At 36.6% G+C, this 27,956-nt stretch overlaps 1 protein-coding gene across 1 annotated transcript in view; it reads right to left on the minus strand.

Annotated features, from left to right (window-relative positions):
• The window catches only part of ADAM22 (ADAM metallopeptidase domain 22), a 339,260-nt gene that overhangs the window by 83,763 nt on the left and 227,541 nt on the right, over positions 1-27,956 (minus strand). Inside the window, exons 5-14 of the mRNA XM_042780809.1 lie at positions 23,320-23,402; positions 17,776-17,839; positions 16,175-16,244; positions 10,363-10,433; positions 7,510-7,584; positions 5,789-5,860; positions 4,805-4,971; positions 3,243-3,327; positions 2,117-2,207; positions 1,259-1,310 (exon numbers count right to left, since the gene is read on the minus strand). Of these exons, the coding sequence (XP_042636743.1) occupies positions 1,259-1,310; positions 2,117-2,207; positions 3,243-3,327; positions 4,805-4,971; positions 5,789-5,860; positions 7,510-7,584; positions 10,363-10,433; positions 16,175-16,244; positions 17,776-17,839; positions 23,320-23,402 (830 nt within the window). The remainder of the gene's footprint in view (positions 1-1,258; positions 1,311-2,116; positions 2,208-3,242; positions 3,328-4,804; positions 4,972-5,788; positions 5,861-7,509; positions 7,585-10,362; positions 10,434-16,174; positions 16,245-17,775; positions 17,840-23,319; positions 23,403-27,956) is intronic.

Here is a 27,956-nt window from a genome sequence, read left to right on the forward strand (position 1 = left end):
TTGCCCAACCTTCCTTCCGAGGAGTGGCTGGTGGGTTTGAACCGCCAGCCGTCTGGTTAGCAGGCAAGTGTCTTAGCCACTATGCTACCAGAGAACTAGAGCTATATATTCCAGCATGAATGAATCTCACGAGCATAACGTTGATTGACAAAAGCAAATCAAAAGAGTACACATATTATCCCTTTCATATAAACTGAAAATAAGCAAAACATGTTTACTTTCTTTACTATGTATTACTTTGATACATACATTAAAGATATAAAAAGAACATGTGAATGAGATTAACCACATTCAAGATAATAGTTACCATGACTGGGGTTAAAGATTAATAAGGGAGAAAAACACAACTTTTTTTTTTTTTAATTGGGTGACAGGTTTATAAGTATTCACCATTTCATTCTTCATACTTTTTTAAAGATGATGAAAGTGGAGCTCAGGAGGGGAGAGCTTGAACATTTCAATGTTATTGAAATAATAAAAGCACAAGATAATAAAAGTCATTATCACTTTTATGATAAGCTTGGCATGAAATAAATGGCTATAAAATTTATTTAGAAAAAATAAATGGCAAGGATGGTCACCTGCTAGGTCATAAAGGGTAGGACAGTAGAGAAATGAAAACCTGTCTTAGAAAAACAGATGGTGCGCATCTCTCCCCAACTCCTTGTTCAGTGAGGTTACATTGGCAGCTTGAAATCAACCATGGTGGGAGTATTTACACCAGGGAAATCTGTGAAACCTACAAATCAAGACTATTTATTTTATCATTATTGTCCATTTTGAGTCAACTTACCAGGATAATACTGTTTATAAGCTGTTTGTAGTTAGAACTGAAGGAGATAAAAGGAAGGGGAATTAAGTAGGTAAGCCATCAAGAACAAGTAGTTCCTCATTTCTTAAATTACTCACCTAAGTTCAAGGCTGAAAAAGTCTTTGATGTCTACACTCACTCACTTATCGACATGGTTAGGTTCGAAAGACCATTATAACTATTGTCATAGATATAGAATGTCAGAAAATGAGATAGTCGATAAGAGGACTAGGTGTACTTACTTAACTATCAATTTTTAAAATGTATATAAATAGGGAACTATTTCATAATGATATTTTAGATATAGGGCCTTTAAGATAATCTACTTTTCCCCTAATGCCTGTGGTAAAGTTGCACGTATTAAGTCTTAAAGTGTCATATTCCTAGGAAGACAATAGTGTGGCAAGGAAAGGAATAGTGATTTATTTTCAAACAGAAATAGCTCACCCAGTATCTCCCATTATGCATCCAGACCATGTATCCTCACATTTACACTCACCTAAAAGAAATGGAACACATATGCCTTTTTAAACAAATTGTAAACAGATACATTATCTCCTATTTAAAAAACATCTTCACAGTGCTCCTTAAATATCTTATTAAGCGTAATACCTGCTTTCTCATTTTCCTTACAATTGTAGATTTTTATGTACTACAAAACGACTAAAATATACTTTGACTCTATCAAGATTATATTATTTTTACTGAAATAAGTTCTTTTGATATTCTAAAAAGTGGCCATATTTTTAAAGTATTCACTTAAAATAGCTTAAATGAAATACAATATAATATCAGTGAAATACTGAAAGACTATATGGAACCCCAATAGGATACCAGCTTCATAACCTCTTATGGGAAATATTACAATTTCTGGTCCATTTTTAAAAGCTTCTGCACCAAGGTTACTGCTAGAAGGCAATATAGTATAGTTGTTAAGCAGATAGCTTGAGAATCAGAAATAGCTGGTTCAAGTCCTGGGTCTGCTCTGTCTGTACATCTTTTACTATCAATCAAACTCTTTTGATCAATCAACTGAATTAAAACATCCACTTCTATTTTACACACAACTAAGCCATACATAAGGAGCTCTGATAGCACAATGCCTAAGGCATCTGACTGCTAACCAGAAGTTTGGTGGTTCAAAGCCACCAGTCACTCTACAGAAGTAGGACTGGACAATCTACTTCTGTCAAGATTTACTGCCTTGGAAACCCAATGGGTGCCACCATGTGTTGGAATTAACTCGATGACAATGGGTTTGGTTTTGTTTTTTTTTAAGCAATACATGTATGTACTAAAACTTACCACTTGCTAACTTTCTTTTGTCTGAGATAATACCAATATTATGGGCTAAGGACTGGGCAAGTGTAACTGCCATTAAATCAGTTTTCCCAAACTGAAAAACAAAAACAAAATATATGTAAGAGAAAAGTTGTTGTGTTGTTGTTGTTGTTTTTAATTTAATTAGGCCAAAGAAAATGTCACAGTATAATTAAAAATAATTAATTTCTAAGCATTTTCTTAGGAGAGGTTAAACATGCTGTAAGAAATAAATGTAAGTTTGTTAGATCTTAGAGGGAAGAGTAAAAGCCAAGGATATAACCATTCACTTTGGGGTTTGGAAATGTAAATCTAATTCTAAATGCAAATTTCACCTGTGATATTCCAGAAAAATGTAATAGTTACATATAATTAAGCCAGAGTCCTATTGATAACACTAAATAAAAACAAATGTGTGAATTATTTGGAGCTTGTTCATCTTTGTGTATCTACTTGTACTGTTAAAATTTCCCCAAATGGAATAGCATGTGGATTCAGGAAACAAATGGCATGATGTAACAGAGAAATTTGGTGATGATCTTTGGCCAACAGAAACTTGAAAATAGTAGCTGAGGATTTTTTTTTCAATAGGTAGCTTCCCAAAGATTCAAATTATTTTCCTTTAGATCACTTCTATAAGACTTACTATCTACAGAGATTTTTGCTTTGGGATTTGAGGAAAACCCTAAACCTAGTATATTTTCTTCTCCAAAAATTTGAGAAAAACTGAGAAAGGAAGAAATGTTCTTATTGCATTGTTAGGTAGTAACCCAATGCTTCAGAAAAGTGCTCAATTCTCAGAAGAATAAGTAAAGGTGATAAACAGGGTCTTATTTCCATTGAAAGTAAAGGTAAAGACTCTCTCTCTAGACAAGCTGGTAACAGGTCTTTCACAGAAATTATTCTACATAGAGCAATGGACAGAATTATCAGATATTATCTTCTAATGTTTCCCTATTTTGCCCTATGGTCCTTTACAGTAACCATACTGATTGTTAGCAAAACAGTCTAATATCTGGAGTATATGGAATACTGAGAAATGATTTCTTAAATATAGGAAAGTGTTTTCAGCCATCATACCACTTTGTATCGTACAGATGTTCACACCTACTTCATTCACGCCTCCTCCTTTCAGCAATGAGCAAATCCCACCAATATAAGCTGCCCCGCTCCGGCTACTCTCAAATTGACTTCCCCTTTTAGAAAAGGAAATGAAAAATGCTTACTGTTCACAGTTTAAAAATCATAGCACCTCTCATGATTAATTTATTACATTTACTTTTTTCAATGCACATCAACATTTCTATACTACATATTCTTTTTTAAGCAATTTTATATATACCATGTATTCTTGAGTTAAGAAGGAATGTAAAAATTGTTTATACACATATGTAAAGGAAAAGATTCATGAGGAGATGTTTCCCCATATGAACAATAAATATCTTGAACAGAAGTATACCAATTACAAAAGAATAACTGACATGATACACTCTGAGAAAGACATGGTATCACACCTGTGGGATTTCTCACAAAGAAGTGTAACTTGAATCTCACAATGAGAAAATATCACACATCACAATGAGGAACATCCTACAAAATAACTGGCCTTTACTCTTCACAAATGTTAAGCTCAGAATAGACAAAAAAGAGCTGAGGAACCTTTCAGATGAAAGGAAACTAAAGAGCCATGACAATTAAATATAATGTGTGATCTGGATTAGATCCCAGTTGAGGGGGAAAAAAAACACTACAAAATATTTAGACAACTGGCGCCATTTGAAGATGGACTATGGATTAGAAAAAGTTTAGTGTGAATGTTTAATTTTATGGTTTACATAATTTTACTGTGGTTATATAAGAGAGTATCCTTATTCTTAGGAAATACAAACTGAAGGGTTTAGTGGTAAAGGCCCACGGTGTCCCCCACTTACTCAAACGGATCAGGAGAAAAAGTAGCTGGATGGATGGATGGATGGATGGATGGGAGGGTAGGAGGGTAAGAGGGTGGGTGGATGGAAAGAAGAAGGAAATTGTCAAACAAATGGGGTAAAATATAACCAGCTGATGAATCTGGGTAAAGAGCATATTGTATTTACTTGTAGCATTCTTGTCAATTTCCTACAATATTTGACATTATAGAAAAATGAAAAGTAACCAAAAAATACACTCTTTTACTTCCATTAAGAACCCTCTTCCAACATCTCTGACATTAGATAAAGCATTTTTAAATTGCTACTAGATAGAATTTGCTATTCTATCTAATAAACATTAAGTATTAAACATAACATAAAAGAGAAAAAAATAAACTCCAGAAATACTAAGCTCTTACCTTAGAACCAAAAACTAAGCATTTGAAAGACAGCAACTTTAAAGAATACAATTAATGTATTGTTCAGAATACTCTATGTAAGTAATAGTTGTACTTTTACTTAGTAAATGCTCTAATTAAATCTCTTGAAAAATTAAACGAAATGAACATGCAACACTAAAACAACTCAAAATCAAATCTCTTATGTTTCCATGGCAATTTCAAATCATCTATTGTTTACAATCTCTTCCAAATGTATTTGCCATGACAAATTATGCAGTAGAAAGGACACATCTCAGTCACAAGCAATAGAACATTCAACATGGAATCAAAAAAGTAATAAATTATTACAAAAAGTTACGTACGAAAAAAGGTGAACTGCATCACTTTTCTCTTTGATAAAATCCCTCCTGTATTTCATAAACTCACGTAGAGTGATCAATGGATTCTCAGATATGGCGAACTTGTTGTCAGCTGCCCAGGTTTCCATGGCAACCAATACTATCCTGGTCTTAAGTTGGTCTTTATATATCTAGTATATTAACAAAATGAATACACCAGCTGTATATGTGGTAAAATCAAATAATTTGTGAACAGGACTAGAGAAGTTCCTTTTTTTTTAAATGGAAACTGGTTGAGTTTTAATTTAAGGTAAGACACTTTACTGCTTTTAAGTGAGATTTTTCTTTTTTCTAATTTATATGCATTTCTATCAAGTAACAAAGAATCAAATTTTTCACCAAGAAATACCCAAAGAACTGTACTAGTTACAACAAAAAAAGATTATTTTTTGCATTTTTATCCAAGGTTCCCACTGAGTCCATTTCCTGGCACCCAAGACAAATAATTCATGCGTTCTTGAGTTCTTGTAACAGAGAGCGGAACAATGAAGACTCTTCAAGGAAATACTTTCTACCTTCTGACTGGCCCTGATTAAAACTCTGGCACTGCATTGTTAAGGGAAGAAATGTGTACAGTAGAATTACTCAGAGGCATCATTGCACAACACTGGGTCCTCTTTCAAAAAGGACATAACTATTGTACCACTTTGCATTGTTAGATGAACACTGAATATCTTAATTAGAGGCTATGGTTCAACTTTTATCTTCTCCAGTGTGATAAATACAGGAATAAATTTCAGGCAAAAATCTGTGGGTAACTTTGACCATTTCTTTTTATCACCTTCCTAGTCAGAGATCAAAGTCAATAAAGCCATTGGAAGGTTACCAAGCTCTTGAAGACACGTTGGCTAAAGTACAATCAGAGTAGTGAACATCTAAGATCCATGTCATCTGTAGGACTAAGCATAAAACTTCTCTAGGGTGACATTGAATTGAGTTGATACTTACTAAATCTGCCATGTTGACCACAGATTTCGCATATGTATTGGTATGTACAACTGAAAGCCGATGTTTTTTAAACTGAAAGGAAAAGGAAAGAAATGAAGGGCTTTCAAAGTCATCAGGAAATAATCATCTTAGCAGAGAAATCATGGTTTAATTGAATGATCCCTAAGAGTTTCTGTAAAGGTATATGATTTAAGACCTAGTTCTTTATATGCTATTAGCCTGAGGCAAGGTTCCTACACACTTACCAAAAATTACTCATCTCTGGGATGAAGTAAAATGTAAAAAGTACTCACTTCAACCCTTTTATTTAACAGGTTTATTTTTATCAGGATTGTTACTCCAAATTATAAAATATATGAAAATTGCCTTTTAATCATAAAGCATACAAATATAAGCAGGGGTATGGCCAGAAAAAAAGCTGATTGCAAAAACTCCTAAGATACAAAAATTTACAAGTTTTATAAGATTTATTCATCACGAAGAAGAAAGTGCTAAGATAAGGGTCATAAAAGGTGGTTTCACATATATCTTTTCTTTGGCCTCAATGGTATGTAAAAAACCTGGAACTGTCATGTAAAATCTGATTTCTGGCTTCATTTAAAATTAGTTCCCTGTAGACAAGCCATGGGCCTTCCTTTTTTTCACAGGGCTCACCTCTCCCCATTGTTTCACATCTGGATCACTTTACCTCTGTTATCTAACTGGGCTTTGTAAACATTTGTATTTATGACTATCCAAAGTATATGTTCCTTTAACTTATGCATTTTGTAAAATCCCAGGGAACAGTAGCATTTACTGGATTCAAATAGGTAGAAAGATACAACTTAGTCTGAGCCTGAACAAAAAATTATTTTTATAGGAAGCATACTCAATCCTGATTGTATTATTATTACTAATATTCCTAACAATAATATTAGGAGTAATAATAATCATTAAAATATCACTTTTACTTTAATTGTACATAATAAATAAATGACACATTTATACCTGAAATTAAGTAAAATTTAGTAACATGCACCAAATAAAAGGTTTAATTAAAACTCTACTTACATGAGACAATTACACTCACTGCTTTGCTGTGAATATAATCACACTGACCACAAGATGCCCATGAACTGAGTGTAGACACTCTGGGTCAAAGTAATTGACTCAATAAGAAGGGAGTGTGGGCAAGTTCTTACCCTAAGAATCTTCATCGTTTGGCTATGAGAACATTTCCATATGGTTTCAGTGAGGCAAGACAGAAACAAAAACTGTCTGCTTTTCTTTTATTAAGATAAAACTATATACTGCAAACTATAACATCATATTATCACTTCTCCACTTATTTTTTCCATAGAAAATGGACATTTCTATTGTTTTAACCCTTGTCACTTTGAAAATAAACCACCCACTGTCACAAAGTCAATTCTGACCCATAGCAACCCCCACTGGGTTTCCGTTTAATAAGATTCAAATATTAGCACCTATATGAATCAAACAAATCCAAAAATTTGATACAATGAGTCACAGAAATATTTCTGAATCTCACAAATTATTGCTAGTTACTTCCACTCAAAAGTGTTTCCTACTTGCAGATAACAAATGTTTGGTTACACAAATACCTCTCAAGGTTATAACTTGGTGGGTTCTTTGCTTCTTTCAACATATTTCTGAAACCATAATTCCACCCTATTGCAAGGAAAAATTCAAATTAAAAAAAAAAAGTTATCAAATCCTACCATGAGATGATCATTCACAATCATCAGTTCAATATATTTTGTTTCTTCCTCTACATTACGTGGATGTCGGCGAAGCTGCAATAAAGGAAATAAATAAGCCTTCTAAACTTGGCAGTGAGAGGTAAAACACCTTGGGCAAATAAACAAAACTTCCTTCTTTTCTTTATTATTTGCTTTAACATCTTCATCAATTTACTTAACTTTTGAATATGTAATATGTGTACATGGTTCAAAAATAAAAAAATCATAAAAAGAGGATGAAAGTCTTGCTCTCCTTCCCGTTCCCAATCTACCTGGTTTCTACCCTTTCCCCACAATGGGTACACACAGTTACTGATTTCGTCCATAAGTATTTATGCATATGAAATCAAATATGAACATATATTTTGCTTTATACTTCTATTTATTTCACTGCCTTCTGAATCATAGCATTTTCATTTAACAATGTGTCTTGGAGATAGTAACACATGAAGAGTGTTCTTTCAGTCTAATTTAAGCTTCTGAAGATCTCTGAGAGGACACGGGGAGTGGACTCACTGGCACTTTTACTCTGTAATCTCCAAATTTAGCAATAGAACCTTCCCTTTCCTCTGGTTTGGTCCTGGGAATTCCCCTCAAAGAATACAAGGGCTTTGCAAGGACAGTTTAAGAGTTCCCAGGCAGCCTCTGTCACAGTTACATTTGTCTGTTCAACAAGTTTTCCCCATCTTCAAAATCATGACCACTAAATCAAGAGCTACTATGGTAGCCATATCTTTGTTCTCTGCAACTAGTCTGTACCATAGTCTTTAACATGGTGTACAAAACCATACTTTCCTTTTTATGTTACACTTCAATATACACTTATTTCAGCGTATCTTTTTGTTTCCTTGCCATAGGGCCATTTTTGTGACGAGGGTATACAATCAGACTTAAAGCGGTATCTGAATGTTTATGTTGAATACACTGGATTCAAACAAACGAAAAAACTGCTTCTCGTGGATTTGCCTCATTACTAACTGCACTTTTAAACTTAAAAATTTCTTTTATTTAAAAAAAAAACCTCTCTTAAATGATAGAGAATAAGGGGATTATAATGCTGAGGAGAATTTACAGTAGCACTAAACTGTATCCAATGACAAAATCTTTCGTGTGTGTAAATGGGTGTTTTTATACTGATAGGCTTTGATAATTATAGGAGGGATCTGAAAGTTACTAGTTAATAAAGTAGACTTTCCAACAAGTCTCAACATTAATGTCACAGAGCTGCCATATTAGCCACACAGTTTTATAGGACCTCACCTCCACAGAACCATAGCTTTCTCAGAAAGAGAAATCAAAGGTTTGCTTAGGAAATGACTAAATGTTGCCAGTGTTTATGAAGAACTTCAAGGCATGTGTCAAAATAAGAACTTATCCTATTATCTCAGTTCAGAATTTATGAAAATAAATACCATTTCAAATTGAATCCTAATGTTTTTTTTTTAAAAAATCTATTTAACTTGAATCAAGGCCTCATGATACATGTGTGTCTATTCCATTCTTACATGTAAACAGATATTCACAAAGTATATAAACCCCATGGTAGCAATTCATGGAACAGATGAGCTTCTGAGAGGCAGTATATAGAACAGAAGCACCATTCTGGGGCGAGACTTCCTAGGTCAAAATCCCAGCTCCACCAGGAAGTAAACCTATGTAATCCTTGGCAAGTTTCTTACCTTTCTTAATCTTCAATTTCCTTATCGGTATAATGGGGATAATAATAATACCTTCCTCATAAAGTTGTTATGAGAATTAAATGTGTTAATACAGTGAAAATTCTTAACACAGGGCCAAGTATTAAGTAAGGACGTAATAAAATTTACCAATTATTATTCACATTAGAAATCTGTCTATAAACATATTTTATTTCAAAGTAATAAAAAGATATTACCTGGTTCCTTCAACTGCATGATGTTACCAGGGATCTAACTCCCTAATCCGTTTTTTGTTTGTTTCTTTGTTTTTCCCTGGCATGCAAACACACACACACACACACACATGCACACACACACCAACCATCACTACTATGGTGATGTCTGGATTCTAATAACCAGGGCTCTTGTTCTGTCTAATGCATTTATCCGTTGTACTATTCTGGGCAGGTCATTTTCACATTTCAGAGCCATCATGTTTCTTTTTCTGAAGGGGGAATATTATTACCTATCCACCAGACACTCCTTGGAAGGAAGGTTGGGCAATCTACTTCCATAGTGATACTGCCTCGGAAACCCAAGGAGGGGTCGCTATGAGTCGGGTCCGACTCGATGGCAAGTAACAACAACAACAACACTTCATATGGTTTAAGGCATTATGTAAACAATTATTAATTATTATTGCTAAGTCCAAGATCCACTGAACATTCATAAAGCTTATAGGCTGATCTTAAATCCTGGACTCCAAAATAGCCCAAAGTGAGACGGGAGCATTTTGTGGCTTCAAAACATTATGGACTCACTCACAATTAAGGATGGTATATAAAATAGAATAAACACAAGATTAAGTACCATACAAATACACTCTATGATATATCACATACCCCGTCAAGTTAGGAGGCCTATGGTAGAAAGAACTTGAGATGCCACGAGCCAGGCCCATTGTCCATGTATGTGACAAAACACATTATCACCATTATTGTGGGTCCTTTCTGAGTCTGTGAGATAATATGTCCTCACATTCACTGCTTGTACGAATCTGACACCCCTATTGTTTACCACACCCTGACAAATGCTGAACGAGGAGTAACCCTCTCAGAGAGACCTAATGTAGATTCCAATGGTCAGCAGCTGCCAAGTGTTCCAAAATATCATAACATGACCTGGGGGCACATACCTGCCTTCTACTCCTTCTTGGTTTTGGGTTCAAAATAAATTTTGGTGAAGTGATGTTTACTTGTTGAAATTCTAAAAGGAAATAAAAATAAATTTAATTTGATTCAGTGCATTTGCCAATCATTTTTAGCATGAGGCAATCAAATTTTTACTAGCCTCCTTCCTTCTTATAAAAGTTACAATATGTAAATGTTGTACTTAATAATAACAAAACATTAATCTAAATAATTATGTTAAAATTAATACTAAATATGTATATTGTATATAAATACAGTTCACAAAACTATCAAACATCATTCCTGTCCTATTGGTCTCAAAATGCTTCCCATAGGTCTCTTAATACTACCACATTCTTTGTCAGAAATCTCCTAAACAGCCAATTTGACCTTCACTTCCACTGATGACCTTCTAGAAGCAGCACAATAAAGAAATAAAAGGAAGAAACGCAATGAGAAACAAGTAGAATAAATAATCACATGCTTATCAAATAATGATTAATTAAAACTTTTAACAGGACACTAAAGTTTTTAGTGATTTTTTTTTCAATTATTTGACATTCTTCTTTGCTCAGAATGATATTTATCTCAAGCTTTGTCTGGTCTTGGGACTGTGGGTCCCCTCTAACTTGTAAATCAGAGTTACGTATCAGCTGTTCATATAGAGAGATATTTATAGGGACAGCTTTTCCTATAGAGTTTTGAAAAAAATTGTAACCGCTCCCTGTGGCACAAATTTCCTGAAGTTTTGATGGGTGACTGAACAAAATAAAGGAGTCAGATGTGAGGCTTCTAATGGGAATAATGCTGTATAATTCTAAAAGGAGCTCTTATCATTACTGTCAGATACTGTTTATATAAACTCAAAAGTTACCTAAAAATCACACCACTGTCCCAAAATGTGATGAAAATATGTCTACTTTCCATACACGTACATTATTATACTCATAGAAAAATAATTATCCTATACCAATGTATGTAATTTCAATAGAATTATGACCAAAAAAAAAAAATCCTTTTACCTATTCAAAGGTATTGCCAATATTCACTTAACTATCTTTGTCCAGTTTTCTTTTCCATAACTTTAACTACATTGGTAAGCAGTAATTAATTTAATTTCTGAAATTTATTTATAATTTTTAAGAGTGAACATGTCTTAGCACCACCAAAAGGGAAAGATAAGCATGGTCAGAAAACTCTGTGATAAAGATGTTGAATACCAAACCTGGCCAAGGAAGTTAACTGTGGTTATTTATAGTTCCATATTCAAACATGCACTCATCATGTTGCTTTTGAGAAATGTAAGTGATGTGCTGAGGAGCGGAATAAGTTCTCTTTTATAATCAATTGATAAAACACACAGAAAGGAAAAGAAGACAGAATTAAACTCAATCCCATCAACAATTACATTAAACTAAATTAAATGGAAATCAATTACAACCAAATGGCAGAGATCGCTGGACTAGAATTTTATTTATTTTTATGTAAGGCCTAACTACCTGCTATTTATAACAGGGCCACTTTAAGTGTAAAGAATGGGAAAAAAAATATGTAACAAACATCAATCTTACGAAAGCTGGGCTGGAAATATTAACATCAAACTACATAAACTTAGGAGCTCTGGTAGCGTAGTGCCTAAGGCTTTTGACTGCTAACCAGAAGATTGGCGGTTTAAACCCATCAGCCACTCCTCGGAAGGAAAGTTGGGCAATCTACTTCCATAGTGACACCACCTCAGAAACCCAAGGAAGGGTCACTATGAGTTGGATCTAACTCGACAGCACATAACAACAACAACAACAATGTAAACTTTAGGGCCATAAATATGACCAGGGAAAAAGAGGACTATTTCATAATGATAAAAGAATCAATTCATCAAAAATAGGCAACAATCCCAAATGTTTACATACTTTATCAAAAAGTCTCAAAACATATAAAGTAACAACTGACAGAAATGAAGACAAAAATAAGCAAATTCAAAGTTAAAGCTGGAGATTTCAATACCCCTCTGTTTTGGACCTCCAGTGCTGCTTTAACAGAAAATACCACTAACGGTTGGCTTTCATAAACAGGAATGTATTCTCTTACAGTTTAGGATGCTAGAAGTCAGAATTCAAAGTGCTAGCTCTAGTAGCTGGCTGAAAGGCCCTCAACCTTGGGTTTTAGCTCTGACTCTTGTTCCTGGCGCACTGAAGCTGGAGGCACCTCTTAACTCAGGCAGCTGCTGGCTGCTGAGGTGACAAACCCAAGGTCGGCAAATAAAATGGCGCAATCTCAACATTACCAAACAACATGGCAGGCCACTAGTTCAAGTCCAGAAACAGTCCCCAGATCAGCAGACAACATGGCAGGTAGTTCAATGAAGACTCAGCTGCATGCAGGGCCCAAGTGTGCCAAAAAGCTCGAAGACCTTTCTCAAAGATTCTCCTTATATGCAGGAAGGAGGCCACATCCCTGGCCTGCTGGAGCACTCAGCCATGCTGGAATCCAGTAGATTCCCCCATGGAGTTGATTACCAGTCTCATCAGGGGGAATAACTACATCCAGCCACCCAGCCACTCAAAACCAGGCCCAGCCAAGTTGACACATAACCTTAACCACTAAAACCTTCCTCAGAAATTAAGCAAAAAAAAAGAATATCATAAGGGCACAGAAGACTTAAAAATATTATTACCCAATTAGACTAAGTTGTCATTTTCAAACACTTCACTCCACAAATGCAGAATATACATCCTTTTCAAAGATACGTGCAATATTCACCAAGACAAACCATATGCAAAGCCATACATAGGCTATATGTAAGTCCTAATAAATTTAAATGGCTTGAAATGATACAGAAATGTTAAGTGTTCAGTTGCAAACTGAAAGGTCGGCAGATAGAACCTGCCAGCAGCTCTGCTGGAAATAAAGACCTTGCGATCTGCTCTGGGAAACCCTATGAGGTAGTTCAACTCTGTCATGTAGAGTCTCTATGTGACACACAACAACAACATTTCCTCTTATCACAGTTCAATTAAATTAAAAATTGGTAACAAAAAGATGTCAAGATTAAAACAATGCAAACGTTTGGATACCGAGCTACACAGTTCTAGATAACCCATGGCACAAAGAATAAATCACAAGGCAAATTAGAAATTCTGACCTCGTGATAATGAAAACATGTCAAAATGTAAGAGGTACTGGTAAACTAGTAGTGTTTAAAGGGGAATGCACAGCTTATTCCCAATAAACCAAACCAACTGCCGTGGAGTCGATTCCAACCCATAACAACCCCCATGGGTTTCCAAGGCTGTAAATCTTTATGGAAGTAGATTTCCTCCTCTTTCTCCTGCAGAGTAGCTGGTGGGTTCAAACTGCCGACCTTGGGTTTGTCACCTCAGCAGCCAGCAGCTGCCTGGGTTAAGAGGTGCCTCCAAACTGCCAATTGGTTAGTAGCCCAATGCCTTAACCACAGTGCCACCAGAACACCTACAAGTGCTTACTTGTATGAGAAAAGAAAGTTTAAAATTAGTGACCTAAGTTTCCAGCCACCTTGAGGAGCTAGAAAAATAATAATAGATTAAACCCAAACTACACATAAGAAAGTGAAACTTAAAATTGGTCTTTGAAAGTGTCAGTATGATTGATAAATAACTAACTTGACCAATAAGGAAAAAAAAATTATTATGGATCCTATTGTTGTTGTTATGTGCCGTCGAGTCGGACCCAACTCATAGCGATCCCTCCTTGGGTTGCCGAGGGAGTATCCCTACGGAAGTAGATTGCCCAACCTTCCTTCCAAGCAGTGGCTGGTGGATTTGAACCACCAGCCTTCTGGTTAGCAGCCAAGTGCTTTAGGCACTATGCTACCAGAGCTCCTATAGATCCTATAGATACTCATCAAATAGTACACTTAAGATTTGGTCATGTCATGGCATGTAACATTTTTTTAAATTGGGTGGCAAGGAAGAGGTAATAGGAAACCAACAATCCAAAATGTGTTTTTATGAGCACCAGTCAGTCCTAAGAGATGTGCATATTATAAAAAAAGAAAAAGAAAAGTTTTACAGTGAAGTTAAGCTTGGAGAACCACTGTATGACAACTATATGCCCATCTCTAGAAGATATACAATGAATAGAAAGATAAGAGCTCCGATAAGCTCTGACAGAGAATCCAGTTCAACTTTATGAAACTAAGTAAGCAAATTTTTGAGTTCCTTACAAAAAAATTTGCAATTTATTTTTCTATTTCTGTTTTTCTTCTCATTTATAGTGAACTTAAGTATCTTGGGAGACAAACGTCACTCTTACAATTAACAGTCCAAAGGTGCCAACTTCTGAGGAGAAAAGAAGACTAGAAACTGAGGCAGAGCTGACTTTCCAAACTAAGAATGCCTTCAAAAACTATTATTAATAGCAGCAGAACTGCCAACACTTCCAAAGTCCCTGTGGAACAGGAGTCCTAAATAAAAATAAAGTTGTACCATAGGAACCTACAATCAAATCTCCAAGAGGAATCTTTATTTCTTTAAATCTTAATTGATTCTTATTGCTTCCAGTAAGACCTATTAACTTGTAGCTTAATTCTCAGGCACCTAGCCATGATTATTTTCTTCCCATAATAGGGATTTGGAACATTTCATAAGGTAACTGGCGAGACTGTCTTGTCATCTGTGTAATGTAAGAGCATCTATGTGCTCATTTCCTGATGCTTTAAGATAATGACTTCTGTAATAGGATTTTCTATCCCTTTGATCACAGGAGAGAAGCAAGGAGAGTACTATTTCTCTGTAGGGGAATTGTAGTATCCAGGAGTCAGTAACTTATTTCAGAGAGGAAGGGGCATTAGAGGACATTTATTTCATTTTCTAATGGGGAGGAAAGGTAACTTTCAAGTGATTTTCTTAAGCAGTAGTTTATGAATGACATGCTTTCAGACTTGCTCCAATTATGTGGTGACTTTTCCTTCTTCCTTGTTTGTCTTTCCCAGAGTACAGTCTCTTGGTATCATCACCCAAACTCCCACTCTGTTCCTTATCAGCTGTTGGACACTGAACAAGGCAGCTTGCTGAGCCTGTTTCTTCATCTGTACTATGGGAATAAAAATACTGATCTCAAAGGGCATTTGCAACAACTGAGATTTATATGTTCATTCCTTTATTTCCAGAGCCAGTATTTCACCAAGAAATAGCTCGAATACTATTTCACGTTTAGTACTTCCTTTGGAGGGCAGTGGTGCTTCAATGGTAGAATTCTTCCATGTGGGAGGCCAGGGTTCAACTTCCAGCCAGTAGCCCTCAAACAAAGTCTCCACTTGTCTGTCAGTGAAGTTTGCATGTTACTCAAGAGGTTTCAATGGGGCTTCCAGACTAAGCCAGACTAGGAAAAAAGGCCTGGTGATCTACTTCTGAAAGTTAACCAATGAAAACCCCATGGATCGCAATGGTCTGCTCTCATTGTGTGTGGAGTCACCATGAGTCAGGGCCAACTCGAAAACAGCCAACAACAATAGTGTTGTTAATTTGAGACTCACATCTTAATTTTTTCTTTCATAGCATTCAAGCCACATCTTTCTAAACTCATCCACTATAAACATCAGGTCAGCTTACATTTTATTCCCTACCGTGCTGTGACTTGACTTTCCCTCTAAAAAGCCCATGAGAGAAGGGAGGGGAGGGAACACTGCAAAAATGGAAAATAAATTAAAAATTTTTTAAAAAAACCCATGAGAAGTTATGAGCTAATGACAAGCCCACATACAGATTACTTGTAAAACATTACAATGAACTATTAAAGTTGTACCTTTAAAAAAAGAAAGTCACTTTATGAATATCATACCAGATGGAAGATCATCCAAAGGAAATTCAAACAATCTGGATTTGTAAACTGAATGAAATCGGAAATCTTCCTGAAATGACACAAGCAACAGAGATTAAGTGTGTACAACCAGACATCTCACGGCCTCAGGCTAAGAAGCTGAGACCCTTTAAGGAACTGTAATTTGACTGTGCATTCTCCTGGATGTTAAGTAACTGTGCATACTCCTGGATTTGGAGAGGAGAGGAGTCATTGTACAACCCCTCCCACTCACTCCTGTATTCTTTCCAACACCAGAGGGATACTCAATTAGAAGCAAAATGCCTTCATGGACAGAGAAGCCAAAGCTTGCAGTAATGGAAAATAAATGAATGGACCAATTCCCCCAAGGAGAAGAGAGGCATCAGGGTAAATGGGTTAATGTTTTTAAGACTGGTACTTTTCCACTCATTCCTATTCCTTTTAAGAGCCAAATGGCTCTGCTAGGCAAAGACCGTAGGGCTAACCACCTTTCCAGTACTGGGAAGCAAGATGATGGGTACAAATGCACGTCTAAAGTGGACCCTGTTCCTAATTTCAAGTGTTATGCAAAACTCTGTGAAAAACCAAAAGATAAAAAGCCACCTTTTTACTCTAATAAAAATTAGTGAATATGCAAATAATTTCATTTGGACCTCTTCAATTACTAATTTTTTTTTAGAATATCATAAATGGGGAAGTCTCTCACTGCCTTAAAATCTTCCATTGCCACACTAAGTGACAGGACAGGATAGCCAGAAGTGAGTACCCAGAAAATAACATTTGGACAGTTTTCTCAAACTTGATTGCTTATGGGCAGCAAAACAATGTACATTTCTTAGAGTTATTTGCTTGTGTATGAATTTGACCAATGTTGTGTGATATGAGGAAGACTATTTGTGCACAAGGAGCTCTGGTAGCTTAGTGCCTAAAGCACTTGACTGCTAACCAGAAGGCTGGCGGTTCAAACCCACCAGCCACTCCTCAGAAGGAAGATGGGGCAATCTACTTCTGTAGTGATACTGCCTCGGAAACCCAAGGAGGGGTCGCTATGAGTTGGGTCTGACTTGAGGGCACATAACAACAACAACATTTGTGCACACAGAGCCAGAATAGAAATACCTTATATTTATCTGTAGTTTATAATATTAACTCAAATTAATTAATAATAACTCAAATTTTCTAATTTACACAAAATTAATGTTTCAACTAAAGTGAGAGAGAGAGAGAATTAAGAACAAGATTTCTCTAAACTTCATCAGTACATGGCCTTATAGGTGATGGGCAAGACATAAATCTGGAATCTAGGGAAAAGAGGCAGGGAAAGCCACTTATCTGTAGATTTTATCACAGCGTATTATAGAGGCTTTGGCTTGGAACGAATTTCCAAGATCAAGAGAGTAGTATAAGACGAGGAAAGAAAAAAACCTCTTAGGGTTTTGACTTATGAATATTTTATTAAAAGACACATATTTACTGTGCAGACCCCAAGAAATATGAATATGGAGTAATGTCGAGAGGAAACAGGTGTGTGTGGGGGGAGCTCTCAGTATCAACATTTGTCCTCCCCAGCCTCTGTCACAGCAACTAGAAGGGGCACTTACTTGAGACATGTCATTTTCTTCTGGCTCAATGAGATATGTGTGGTTCCCATCATAGAACATCCCACTGCCAAAGACAGGAAAATAATTAGACATGACTACTGACTTTCTCCGCAGAACAGGATTCATTTTAGAATCCAGAGGGCCAGTTTTCTTCTCAGCTCCAATTTCTCAGTCCCACCCATCACCCCTGGACACACAGACACACAAGTTGGGTCCTCTCATCCTGACCCTTCCTCTTGCTCAGAGTTGACATTCTCCAGCTATTTTCTATTACTTCTCCCTCTTGTCAATAGTTGTAAGACTGTAATGTGCAAAAACCCCCTTACACAGCTTGATAAAAAACCCTCCTCAGATTTCTGTGTTGGAGCCAGAAACTGCATTTTACAAACCCCAGTGATTCTGATGCAGGGTGTCAAGGACTGTACTGAGAACGGTCTATCTACTATATGCCTGCAAGACACTTAAGTAACAAGAGCTAATACATTTCAACTTACCACACACTAACTATTGTCTATCTATTAATTCATTTTGTCTTGTCCACAATTCTATGAATAGGGTACAATAAGTATCCTCATTTTATAGGTAAAGAAATTGAAGTCCAAAGAGACTACTTTCCCTCATTATACAACCATTAAGAGCAGAGGCAGGAAAATAATAACAATTAAAAAAAAAGAGCAGAAGCTGAAACAGACCCCAGGCAGAATGGCTCCGGAACTTCCCATCTACAATCTACTACCCACCATCACTCATTCATTGAATAACTGTTTTAAAGAATATATAATCTGCCCTAGATGCTGGGGAGATAGGAGTAACAAAACAGACCAATTCTCTGCCCTCATTGTACTGATGTACATTCTAGGGAGGTCAGATAATAAGTCTATAAGCAAGGAAACATACGTTGGATGTTGATAAAGTCTAGGGAGGAAAATAAAATGGGTAAAGGGAGAAAAATGGTGCCAAAGGATGAAAGGTTGGGGAAAAGGGAAAGAGGACTATCAATTAATATATATAGGGTCAGAGCAAATTTCATAGAGAAGATGACAGGTAAGCATAACCTGAAAGAAGTAGAGTAAGCCATAGGATATCTGTGCAAAGAGTGTTACAGATGCAAGGGCCAAGGTAACATAATCTCGGTGTGTTCCAGAATAGCAGGGAGGTAGTGTGGCTGGTAGAGCGGATGAGGGAGATTGTGTGGTAAAACAAGATCAGAGGGGTAGCAAGGCGATTATTACACGGTCCCTTTGTTTGTGCTGTAAGAGATGAGGAGCCACTGCAGAGTTCTGATTAAAAGTGCAACACACTCTCCCTTAAGTTTAAAATAATCGCCCAGATGCTATGTTATCATAATCCTTATCCCACAGCAAGGATAGAGGCAAGAAAGTTATTACAGTACTCTAGGAGAGAGAAGATGGTGGCTTATGCCAAGGTGTTAATGGTAAAAGTGGCAAGAACTGGTCAATTATGAGTGTATTTTGAACACAGAATCATCACAATTTGTTGGAAGACTACAAATGAAGTGTGTAAGGAAGAGTCATGGGAGCTCTGGTAGCATAGTGGCTAAAGCACTTGACTGCTAACCAGAAGGCTGGTGGTTCAAACCACCAGCCACTCCTCAGAAGGAAGATGGGGCAATCTACTTCTGTAGTGATACTGCCTCGGAAACCCAAGGAGGGGTCACTATGAGTCAGGTCCAACTTGACAGCACATAACAACAACAACAGGAAGGAAGAGTCACAGATGACTCCAAGGTTTGAATCTGAGCAAATGTAAGGACAGAGTTGTCATTTAATAAGATAGAAAAGGATGTAGGACAAGCAGAACAATGTGGGTACAGGGAGCAAGATGCAAACCAGGAATTCATTTTGGACCTCTTAGCCTGGAGAAGGTTGCCAGCCATATGGGAAGTATCTAGAAGACTTTTTTTCAAAAGCTTTACATGGTCTCCACTCCCACTGAAAGAGATCCTGGTAGCCCCCCTTTTAGGAGAAATGGCCCTTCCTAAGAGATCAGCTCCATATGATCCCAAAGCAGCTTGTCTTACTTCTCAGGCTCCGAGGGGAGCAAAGTTGTGGCCCAATCTTCTACAGTCATTTTTCAGCTTTAGGTGGAAATTATTGCATGACACTCAAGCTGTTAAATGTAGTATATCTGTCTTTCATTGGTGCCTTAATGAAATTGGTCGGCTTTCCTGAGCTGTAATTATAATGGCCCCAAGCTCTTTCTGTCCACATTCTTCCATTCCTGCTGTAACCTCTTCCACATGTCAACTTTTACATACCCTTAGAACTGCTATCTCACAGCTGCAGTTTTCAACTAAAAGTCCATTCTGAATTTGGATCACAGTGCATTTGAAATTTAAAGATAAACAGATGCAGTTTGTAAGATACCACTGACAATACGCACCTAAGGAGTCAGAGAGGGGAGCCTTTCAAAACAGTAGACCAAATATGGCAGTGAACACTCTCTATGCCTGCAGAAAGCCAGGCAGATCCACCCAGAAAACTGTATAAAGTCATCACTCTTTGTCATATGGCAACACTGATTAAGTAGCAAGTACTTTATTTTGTTTAAATAGTACTGACTATGTTTACTCTTAGATTAGGCTAGGGTCCAATGAGAAATTAGTTATTTTTATTGGGTTTAAACATCAGGTTACACAAAATAAGGAAAGCATATTTTGACACTATCTATACCTAGAAAATTCTGGTTCTTTATACAATATGTCATTAATGAGTTCTTAACAATGAAAAAGTATGTGTGTTTTATATCCTTTGAAAATAGACACCTTTTTATATAAATTCCAGTAAGTAAATTAGTCAAGAACACAGTACATACTTGAACAACCTTTATCTAGGACCAAGCCAGACATGTATACTACAGGCCAACTAAGCTAAAATAAAAATGATTGCAGCACGAGATTTTTGAAAGACAACAGTCTTTCTTACAAGTCACCACAAGGGGGCAATAAAGTCACACTTGATTACATTCTTTAAGGTTCCCATAGTTACAGGATTTTTTCATAACATCAAACATAACCACTGCACCAGGACCCAAATACTGCTTATTGGTGCCTCATAATTGAAAACTGTACCCTTGTAGGTTCTTTATGGAACAGATATGTGAACTTGATTATTTTCTCCTTTATGTTCTTCAATTAATTCCAGTAAATCAAGAAATGAAAAATCTTAATAGGTACTTGCTTATTTATAAAGGATGAGTCATGGATAAAAAAATAATATACGCCATATCTAAATCACTGCAATACAGATGATATAAATTACTTAATATTTAGTAATATACTCCCCCCAAAAATTTCTGTCAACAATTTTTAATAATTTAGAAGGTAAAATCAATATGGGAAAGTATAATTAATAAGTAACAAAAAGATAAAAAATCTGTTTATCCAAATTGCTCATAAAAGTCTAAGAAAGCCCAAATGTGCTTGTCCACTTCCTTACTATATTCCTAGACACACACAGTAGGGATTTTGGTTTCTTTATTTAGTTTTAAATGAAAGGTTAGAAGTACATTCTACTTGATCAAAACAAGTGAGGCAGGATTCTAGGTTCCATTACTGATTTAGTCACTTCCTTAAGGTTATTTTTCCTTTTTCTTTCAAATGACTGTTGCAGGATTAGCAGTAAGGTTTTTGGCTTATTGTTAGAGCCCTTGGAAGGCAGCAATGACTTGTCTTGATTCTCACGATATTGTGTCCGTTGGGATGACTAAGAGATAAATTGAAAGCTTGGGCAATCTACTTCCATAGTGATACCACCTTGGAAACCCAAAGAGCGGTCGCTATGAGTTGGGTCTGACTCGATGACAAGTAACCTCATTGAGCAAGTTGCTTACACTGTGACTTGGGATTTTGTCATAATCTAAAGTGAGGAAAAAAATAACTTTGAAAAAAAAATTATTGCTTTTCCTTACATTATACATATGCTGTCACAAATGTCCACAGGCCCAATTGTACTATCTATTCCAAGCTGACAGCTGTGCTGGTCTGAGATCAGATATAACAATGTTACTGTTGAAACTTTCGAAGGACTTCAATGGTTTTTTGTTTGTTTGTTGTTTGTTTTCAGATTAGAAAACCAAGGGCCCCAAATATTAAGCAAAGGTTCAGTGTTTGTAATAATCTCTTCATTCAAAGAATTTACTTAAAGTAAAATAGACTTTAAGAAGAAACAACAAGCAAATGAAACCTTCCACACGCCCCTTTCTCTATTTAACTGTTCCTTTCACTCCTGGCTTTCTGCTGCTTTAACTTACCTACTGCCACAGCCTGACCAGAAGGCGTAACTTAGGCAAACCAGCTGCTTTCCAGGCTTCCCCATTAGATCTCTTTCCTCGATCTGAGGTCTGTCAGGCTAACTACCATTCCTAGAAAGATGTACCAAAGCCAGTTCAGCAGCCTGCGCCACCTACTGCAGGTGGCATTTCTCTGAAGCCTTCAAGTTCTACCTTTCTTCAGTGCCCATGCTCAGCCTGCATTTCCCCCCCAGTTTTTTAAAAAGTCTTTCTCAAAGAAAATAAATATACTAATTACATTCCTTGAGCTAAAATTGGTCTCCCCACTAGACTGTGAGTTTAAGAGTAGGGCTCATGTTTGAATCACCTAAATATTCCTAGTGGCTGGCACACAGCAGACACTCCATAACTGCTTGTTAGATGAAAAAGCCACATTTCTAACTTGGTAGCAGAAAATTTATCAAAGTTAACAAGCAAAAATTTTACAAAACTCATTAAAATGCTGGCTTGTTCCATAAGATAAACAAGAAGGAACACAGATGATTTAGTCTCAATAGGATGCCAAGAAATGACACAGTAGCTTTTAAGGGGTTACAAAACAAATAAGAGATAACCACCTGCTTATCACCATTCTTGAAAGGGCACAGGAAGCAGATGAATCCCATGTTAAACAGCAGCAAGCATTCTCTGATCATGAAGTTCATGAGAAAGGAAGCAAGGCCCCAAGGAGGGATGAAGAACTCCACTCCTTGAAGACTTCTGAGAACAGAACGGATCCTCTAGGAGTCTGCCACAGGTGAGGTGATTTTGGCTCAATAGAGAGCTGAAACACATGAGCTCTAGAGGTCACTTGCAGCATTTTCTCTTTAGGCAAGGAATCTAAAGAATTTCCACCAATTAAAATTTCTTTTATTCCAAGAAAATCTACAAACTGACACCTAGGAGGAGTAAGGATAGAACTAGTCACAAAGAACTACACAAACACCCACCAACACAGAGACCAAAGTGTTCCCAGTCACACATCGGAACTCGGATCAAACTTGGGGAGAGGGGAGGAATAATCTTCAAATATCACTACAAAGTATCATATTATAATTGCATAGTTTCTAATTTCTGCAATTTTAATTTAAAATTCTGCTTGGCTTTGTAAGTCACTTAAAAAAAAATCAGAACCATCAGTGCTTTGAATTGTTTTCTGACATAAAACATGGATTTCAATTCCAGTGCATTGAAAATAAAGAACATAATAGGTACTTAAAGAATGCATTGAGCAAATCATTTTAGAACACTTACTGAAGTCCATGGCATGTTGACAATGCAACAAATGAGGCAGGATTTCCTCGGATGTGGCCCTGGTAGTAACAGTGCTCCCCTCCCTAGACATGGAAATAAGAGAACATCACAAGGAGAACCAACCACGTCATTTCACAGGTTTCTGCCTATCCTGCCCTTCTATATGTAAAGCTCTGTTCCGTATTTCATTATTCACTTTAGCATTACCAAGCCAGTTCAAACAGAATTATTCATAAACACTCCTAGTGAGCTGACTCCAAGTCTAAAGACAGGGAAACAAAAAACTGACTTAAACTTCCTTTTGTTGGTGATGGTACAGGAGCAAAGAAACAGATATTGAAATACCCAGGTATTACTTCAGCAGAGTAAGTCCAGTCATCTATTTCCCTAGTCATGAGTGACTCAAACTTGAGTAGCAGCAAGGCAATGTTCTGTCTCAGAAAGCTCTGTAAATCCGATCTGCAACCTGTACAACTATGAGACCAGAAGAACTAGTTGGTGCCTGGCTACCACCGTCATCCACTTGGAAGGGATGTAGGAGATCCTGCATAGAGAGGGAGAACAATGTGGAACAAAACTCAAAATCATTTGGAGGCAAAAAAAGAGAAGGTGGGGACCAGGTTTGCTGGTCCAATACAGCCTGGTGGAACCACTGAGACTATGGCCCCTAGCTGCCCTTCAGGTCTGGAATTGAACCCACACCTGTGGTTTCCAGCCAAACAAAGTACAGGCATGTGAGTTAAACATTTACCTCAAGTAGACACACGCCCTGGAGAGAACAATCATGGGAGAAGGAAGGGCTGCTTATGCACAAGGAGACAGGTCAGGGGGCAGGAGAGTATGGAGGGATGGACACTGGGAAGAGGTAACTATGGGGAGGAAGTGGGAGGGGAAGTTGCATTGTGGTAAACTGTGGTCAAGGACATGTGACAAAGTATATGTGAACTGCTGTATGGAAAGTGACTTTGCTCTGTAAATCTTCACCCAAATCAAAATAACATAAAAATAAAGAAAAAAAAAAAAAAGAAAGCTCTGTAAAAATGAACAGAAGTCATTGGAAAATCACCTACGTTAAACCGATGGCGGAAAATGCCTGTTTTACATGCTTGTATCAAAACTCGACTGCCAGAAAGATGTGTTTATTTCGTTCTTCTCTCAGATCAGGAACAGCCTCACTGGTAAGCAGAGTCTACAGCAAGGTTCGAAATTGTTCGATTTCTTCTAGCAGCCAGTCACATTAACTAAATTCCATTAACAGAGAGTCATTTCTTTGGATTAAGTGTGCCTATAAAACATCTTTGTCTTCTTCAGTATTCAAATACTTGCTATTCACAGTATGGTCTGTAGAACAAGAGCACTGACATCACCAGGAGCTTGTAGACACTGAGAATCTCAGGCCTCAACCCAGAACCAAAAGAATCAGAAACTGCGCTTTAACAGGATCCCAACGTGATTCCGATGCACATTAAAGTTCAAGGAACACTGTTCTTAATGACCTTTTTCCAACCCCCTGCTAATTTTCTCCTAATTCTTCAGTAGCCAAAAGCTGCTAATTAAACTAACTCACTGAGATATGAACAAATGGGAAGGACTGAAAGAAGGAGTTTAGGGGCGAATGTCACCTACTTCACACTCTGGCTTAGGGGACTAACCTTACTTAAAATACTCAGTGCTTGACCAAGTAGCAGGGTGAGAATAGGAAGATATCCTGATGTACCAAGGCTGAAGACATTTTCTTCACTGGAATTCCCAGAAGACAACCAGTACTCAAGCCGCTGCTCCACATGACATAATGAGAAAGATCTGAAGAATTTCAGCTTTGGAGACGGGGTGGGGAGCAGGTAAAATGGTACACAATGCAATTCTTGACACTGTGACCCTCTAAGTTCTCAAGAGTGTTACTGAGCATCATAAATTGATCATTATGGTTAGATTTGATAGAAGACAAGTTAGGATGCTACTTCTTATCTGGGTCTGATGTGGGATGGAATCCAGAAGGTCAAAGGGAGTTGGGAACAGAAACAAAGTCTGGCACTAGGAAATGAAGCATTGACTTCATGTGGATGGTCCATGTAGTATAGATGTTAATAGCACATATTGATTATTCCACATATTAGCTATGTGGTCTCAAGCAAGTTATTGAACCTCCCTGTGTCTCAGTTTTCTCTCTCAAATGAGGATAATAATCTCATAGAGTTGTCAAAGATTAAATGAGCTAATATGTAGAAAGCATTAGAAAAAAGCTTGGCACTTAAGTAATAAATGTTTGCTATTACTATGGTGGCATGATGCCTAAGGTACTTGACAGCTAATCAGAAGGCTGGCAGTTCAAACCCACCAGCCACTCCTCGGAAGGAAGGTTGAGCAATCTATATCCGTAATGATACCACCTTGGAAACCCAAGGAGGGGTCGCTATGAGTCGGGTCCAACTTGATGGCACATAACAACAACAACATTATTATAATTATTTTGTGTCAGTAATTGTTCTATTGAATATACACACACAGTCACATTAAGTCCTGACATCAATCCTACAAAGAAATATTATCCCTAAATGGACATAAATCTCCAGGGACCAACGTCATCCACCTGGGAAGTTGCCAAGCAGGGACTCAAACTTTGTGTGAATACAAAGTTTGTGTCTTTACCCCTAGAAGCTGTTGATTATGCAATGCAAATCTAAGCTTTCTTCTAGGCTCATTTATTTGTTCTGTTTTTTGTGTGTTTGTGCAATTGGGCTGGTGTTAAATTTAACAGAAGGTTAAAATATCTCTTGGGTCTCTTGGACTTGGAAACTCACCAGAAGATCAGTGCATGAGAGGTTGCTATATCATGTTTCAAATGACCTTGATTTCCTGTACACATCTGACTGACCAGGAATCAATACCCTAACTATTTTATTGGCCAGAAACTAAAAGCCAATACCCAATGAGGTGGTCTGGACAGAGAGAACACTCTGCCTAAAAGTATTTCCCTATATCAGAGAGTGACTAAATAACCCAGTTGAAACTTCTTCATCAGAGGTCTAAAACTCACAGTGAACAGAGACATAAAGATAGTAGAAACAAAGAAAGGACAGTCACAAGAATTATAGTTTCAGTGGAGAGAACAACAGATGCTGTTAAGTTATTACATGAGGAGGAAGTAACATGTCAGTGAGCAAAAGTGGTATAGTTCGGACCATTCTCAGATAAGAGATGTTTTACAAATAAAATTACTAAAATTTTCCTTAAGATATTAATTCTGCAGACATATAGCATTAAATCATAAAAAGGACAAAGAATTGATTTTTGAAGACAATCCTCCATTATATTGAAGGAGAAGTAAATAGATGATTAGAAAACAGAAAGCAATCTTTCACTAATTTCTGATTCTGAAAAATAAGAGTCAATCCAAAAACGCCATATGGTCAGGACCCAATCTGTGCAAAAGCCTAACACTGCAAATGAAGCGAGGAGCTCAATATGGCTGAATCATTATCCAATGTTTCTATGACACTTCAGGAGCACCATAAACACCGGGAAAAAACAATCTTCTCACTTTGGACTAACACAATTCAACATTCGAGGCTCTCAACTGTTGGTATGTATAATTCCTCTAAATAACAGTGGAAATTAATTCTGTATTATGATATTTTTCAGGGATTATTAACCATATATTAATAATTATTTAAACTAGAACCAAAGTCATGTGTTTTTTTTTTCTTTAATATGCCTGCAAATATTTTTTAGTCCTGGATGGAGGTTTTCACATTAAAGGGTTTCCTTAATTTATAAAAATGTATTATAAAATTATGAAAATAAATTGAATACATTTCCCATCCACTTTGTAATTCATTTCTTTTTACTGTTTATCATCAAAAAACAATACATGCTTGTAATGAAAATTCTAAGAATTCAGAAGGTATATGATGAAAAATGAAAACACCTCCCTCTTCACACTCTTCAAGCTGAAGTTGCCTCCTAAAAGGTAAGCATTTGTAACAGTTTGTGTACCCTGTCAGGAATGGTCTGTGTGTATTCAAGTAAATGTGTATACACATAAATACACGTATAATTTTCAGTGCACAAATGGTTAACACTATTTGCACTGTTCTGTTACTTGATTTTTTTCTTTAAAGAAACTTGGGCATCTTTCTAGGGAAATACCTCATTCTTTCAATGATGGCATATTATTCTATTTATAGATGTGAACCACAATTCACTCAAAACAGTCCTGTACTAATGGGCTTTTAGATTATTTATACCACCTTTTTTTTGTATCATAAACAATGTTGCAAGAGACATTCTTTCCTATATTATGCGTACTTCTGTCAGTACATATGTAAAAGAAATTACTAGATATGGACCTGGCAGGTTAAAATATATGTAAATTTAAATTTTAATAAATATTTTAAATAAATATAATTGTATTTCTTTGCACTTGTATCTGCTTTAAAATATGCATTGCATTTGAAAATAATAAACTGTATTTTACTAAAACTTACATAGTTCAATAAAGACCACTAACTTAACCCAACTGTCTCAAATCTTATCAATCATAAAAGTTTGCCCTATCTCATATGACCTCCAAGGATGTTCAATGGGAGTATGTGTGATACACAGTAATCTGTGACAGATGCAGGCAAAGAAAAAAG

The sequence above is a fragment of the Orycteropus afer genome, unplaced genomic scaffold (assembly GCF_000298275.1).
Source record: "Orycteropus afer afer isolate SDZICR_OR568_19922 unplaced genomic scaffold, OryAfe1.0 scaffold00063, whole genome shotgun sequence".
In the NCBI taxonomy this organism is placed as follows: Eukaryota; Metazoa; Chordata; class Mammalia; order Tubulidentata; family Orycteropodidae; genus Orycteropus; species Orycteropus afer.